We start from the raw sequence: 2465 nt of genomic DNA, 5'->3' as shown, positions 1-2465 counted from the left end.
ACTAGAATCAAATTCCCTAGTGGGCCTAAATTACCCCAGTCCGTTGCTGCCTCCCTACATTCTTTCATCTGCTATAGGATCATCGATCACTTAAGAGAATAGTACAAGAGTAATAAATGCAGAAATCACAGTGATCTCACCCAAAGGGTGTGATAGGAAAAGAAATGGCAAGAAGTCATCAAGATTTACATGTATTGGATTTATTTGATGGTATGTACATGTATCACAAACAGGCTGCTGGCTGCTGGTATCACAGAGTCCATGGCTGCTTTCCAGGTCTTATCCGCAGCATAGCCAGGATCTCTTCCTGCGTATCTTTAGGTTTTTTTCTTGTTTTATTTTGACCCTTTCTCTCCTCCTGTTTAACCATAGCCTGACTTCCTTGCTTTTTTCTTCTCTCTCTCTTTTTATTTGACTCCTGGTCCTGGTCTTCTCTTTTCTTATTTTTAGCCAGGAGCGGAATCTCCAGAATCGTTTTTTTTTTAATATCTCTCTCTTTTTCTCCTGCAAGGTTATAGGCACAGGGTCCCGAATGCGTCCTTGGGCATCCACAACGTTACTTTTTTTAGCGATGTTCTTGATGTGGCTTACAGTCTGCTCTGTGGTCTTTTTCAGTACTGTGAGGATACCTATATGTTGTTGAGGGATTTCTTCCTTATGAATGATCTCCTCTTCTGGCTTGTCCTCTGATATCACAATCTCTGGCACATCTACAATGCAAAAGGGAAGACATGAGAATCCGCATGTGTTATGAGAAGCTATACCTGCTGCTCCATAGACAGAATACAGGCCGCCATAAACAGCACCCAGTATTCTACTAACAGATTGAAAGGGTGAAAGTATAAAAAATAACAGTGAATGAGGTAAATGACAGCGATACAACTCTCTATAATACAAGTGTATGGCCACCATTTAGAATCTAGATCTTAGACCCCCCTCCCCCTTTATGGTATAGTAATTATTACCTGGTATAAGGACAACCACTTCTTGTAAATCAGCACTTTCTGGCTGCTGGCGGTGACGTCTGCGCCGACACCAATATATCACGCTGTGAAATAAAGTAAAATCCTTACATAAACTTATATAGATATCACAATTCATTTACCTATTCATATATAATCCCTTCCCCTATTATCTGTATATAGCCTGGGAATGGCTACAATAGTTGCTGCGCCCCCTATAGTTCTGATAGTAAACTACATGTCAGCTCTATATTATATCTATATTACACTGGAATTGCCAGAATTCCTACATCTTTCCTTTCTCATCCCCCTCAAGGCTTCATGTCTCGCTTTGTAGAAGAGATCCCATAACCCCAGAGCCCCTTATAACATATCATGAGCAGGAACCTACCAGAAAATGGTGACAGCAACGGCCACGATCACCCCTATAACTCCACCAATGAGACCTCCGCCTGGTAATAAATAAGGACAGGTATTATTATATGTTATTTATTACTATTAGGAACATATATTTATATTTGTATATAATGAACATCATTGTGATAGTAACTACTCACTGTTATGGCCTCCGTTATAGTTGATGGGAATCTCCATCCCCGCATCCCCGATCACTGTCAAGAAAGGAAAATACCGACATTAAATACATTTCCCAGCTACAGAAATACAATGTTCATTTAGTTCCTTCAATATGAAGCCATTACCTGATGACTCCGTCATCTCTTGTCCGAAGTACAAACTGCACATGGATAAAAACATGAGAACTCTCTGTAGTTCCATCCTCTCCGACCGGCTGCAAACTACAGAGTGACTCCAGTGCATCCTGGGCGCATAGAAGCTGTCACAAAGCGTCTATGATGACATCACAATGCTTTCCTTAACATAGCATTGTGATGTCATCAGTCACCTGATCTGTACTGTGAAGTTGTGTACATGTTGTTGTCATAGTAACATGGAGATAAGGATGAGCAATGTATGTAGGAAGTAGATTGTTATCTACTGAGCAGTATGATGGATTTTTTTTATAGCCTTTTTTTAAAGTACTAAATGCACCATATATAATGTTACTAACACTGCAACATAACATCAGTCATATTGGGGACATGTTCTCTGTTGGACCAATTGTAGTTCATAATGACAAAAAAGGACACAATATACATAGGTTCCATGTTATGCTGCTAAAATAGAGTTGTGTAATGGGTTATATTTCCAGCACAGCATGTGAATACAGGCATACTGGTGTAATAAGACACTACAAGTCCCAGCCTTTCCTAGAAATAAATACACTGCACCAGTAATATACAACAAGCCTGGGCACAGGTGACAGGTTTCAGCTGTTTCCCAGTATTGTTCTTGTTGATGGACTCTTCATTTCCTATTAGCAGCTGCACCTGACATTGTAGCCTATACCACTGAAGAGAGTGAGAGGAGCTGCAATACCAGGTACAGCCACTACCCATTGTATGGCACTGTGCCTGGGAGAAGAAAAAGAAAGAAATCCCAGAT

The 2465-nt window shown here is 40.4% G+C and overlaps 1 protein-coding gene across 1 annotated transcript; it reads right to left on the bottom strand.

Annotated features, from left to right (window-relative positions):
- Positions 1-202: 202 nt before the first annotated feature.
- Positions 203-1751, bottom strand: LOC138793867 (uncharacterized). The gene is made up of 5 exons (XM_069972583.1): positions 1664-1751; positions 1520-1573; positions 1354-1414; positions 966-1048; positions 203-710 (listed from the first exon to the last, which is right to left on the bottom strand). Exons 1-5 carry the CDS (start codon positions 1737-1739, stop codon positions 280-282), a joined length of 705 nt encoding a protein of 234 aa, XP_069828684.1. The 5' UTR covers positions 1740-1751; the 3' UTR covers positions 203-279.
- Positions 1752-2465: the final 714 nt, after the last annotated feature.

This window comes from Dendropsophus ebraccatus, chromosome 5, assembly GCF_027789765.1.
Source record: "Dendropsophus ebraccatus isolate aDenEbr1 chromosome 5, aDenEbr1.pat, whole genome shotgun sequence".
Taxonomy (NCBI): domain Eukaryota; kingdom Metazoa; phylum Chordata; class Amphibia; order Anura; family Hylidae; genus Dendropsophus; species Dendropsophus ebraccatus.
This window is presented reverse-complemented; position numbering and strand designations above follow the sequence as displayed.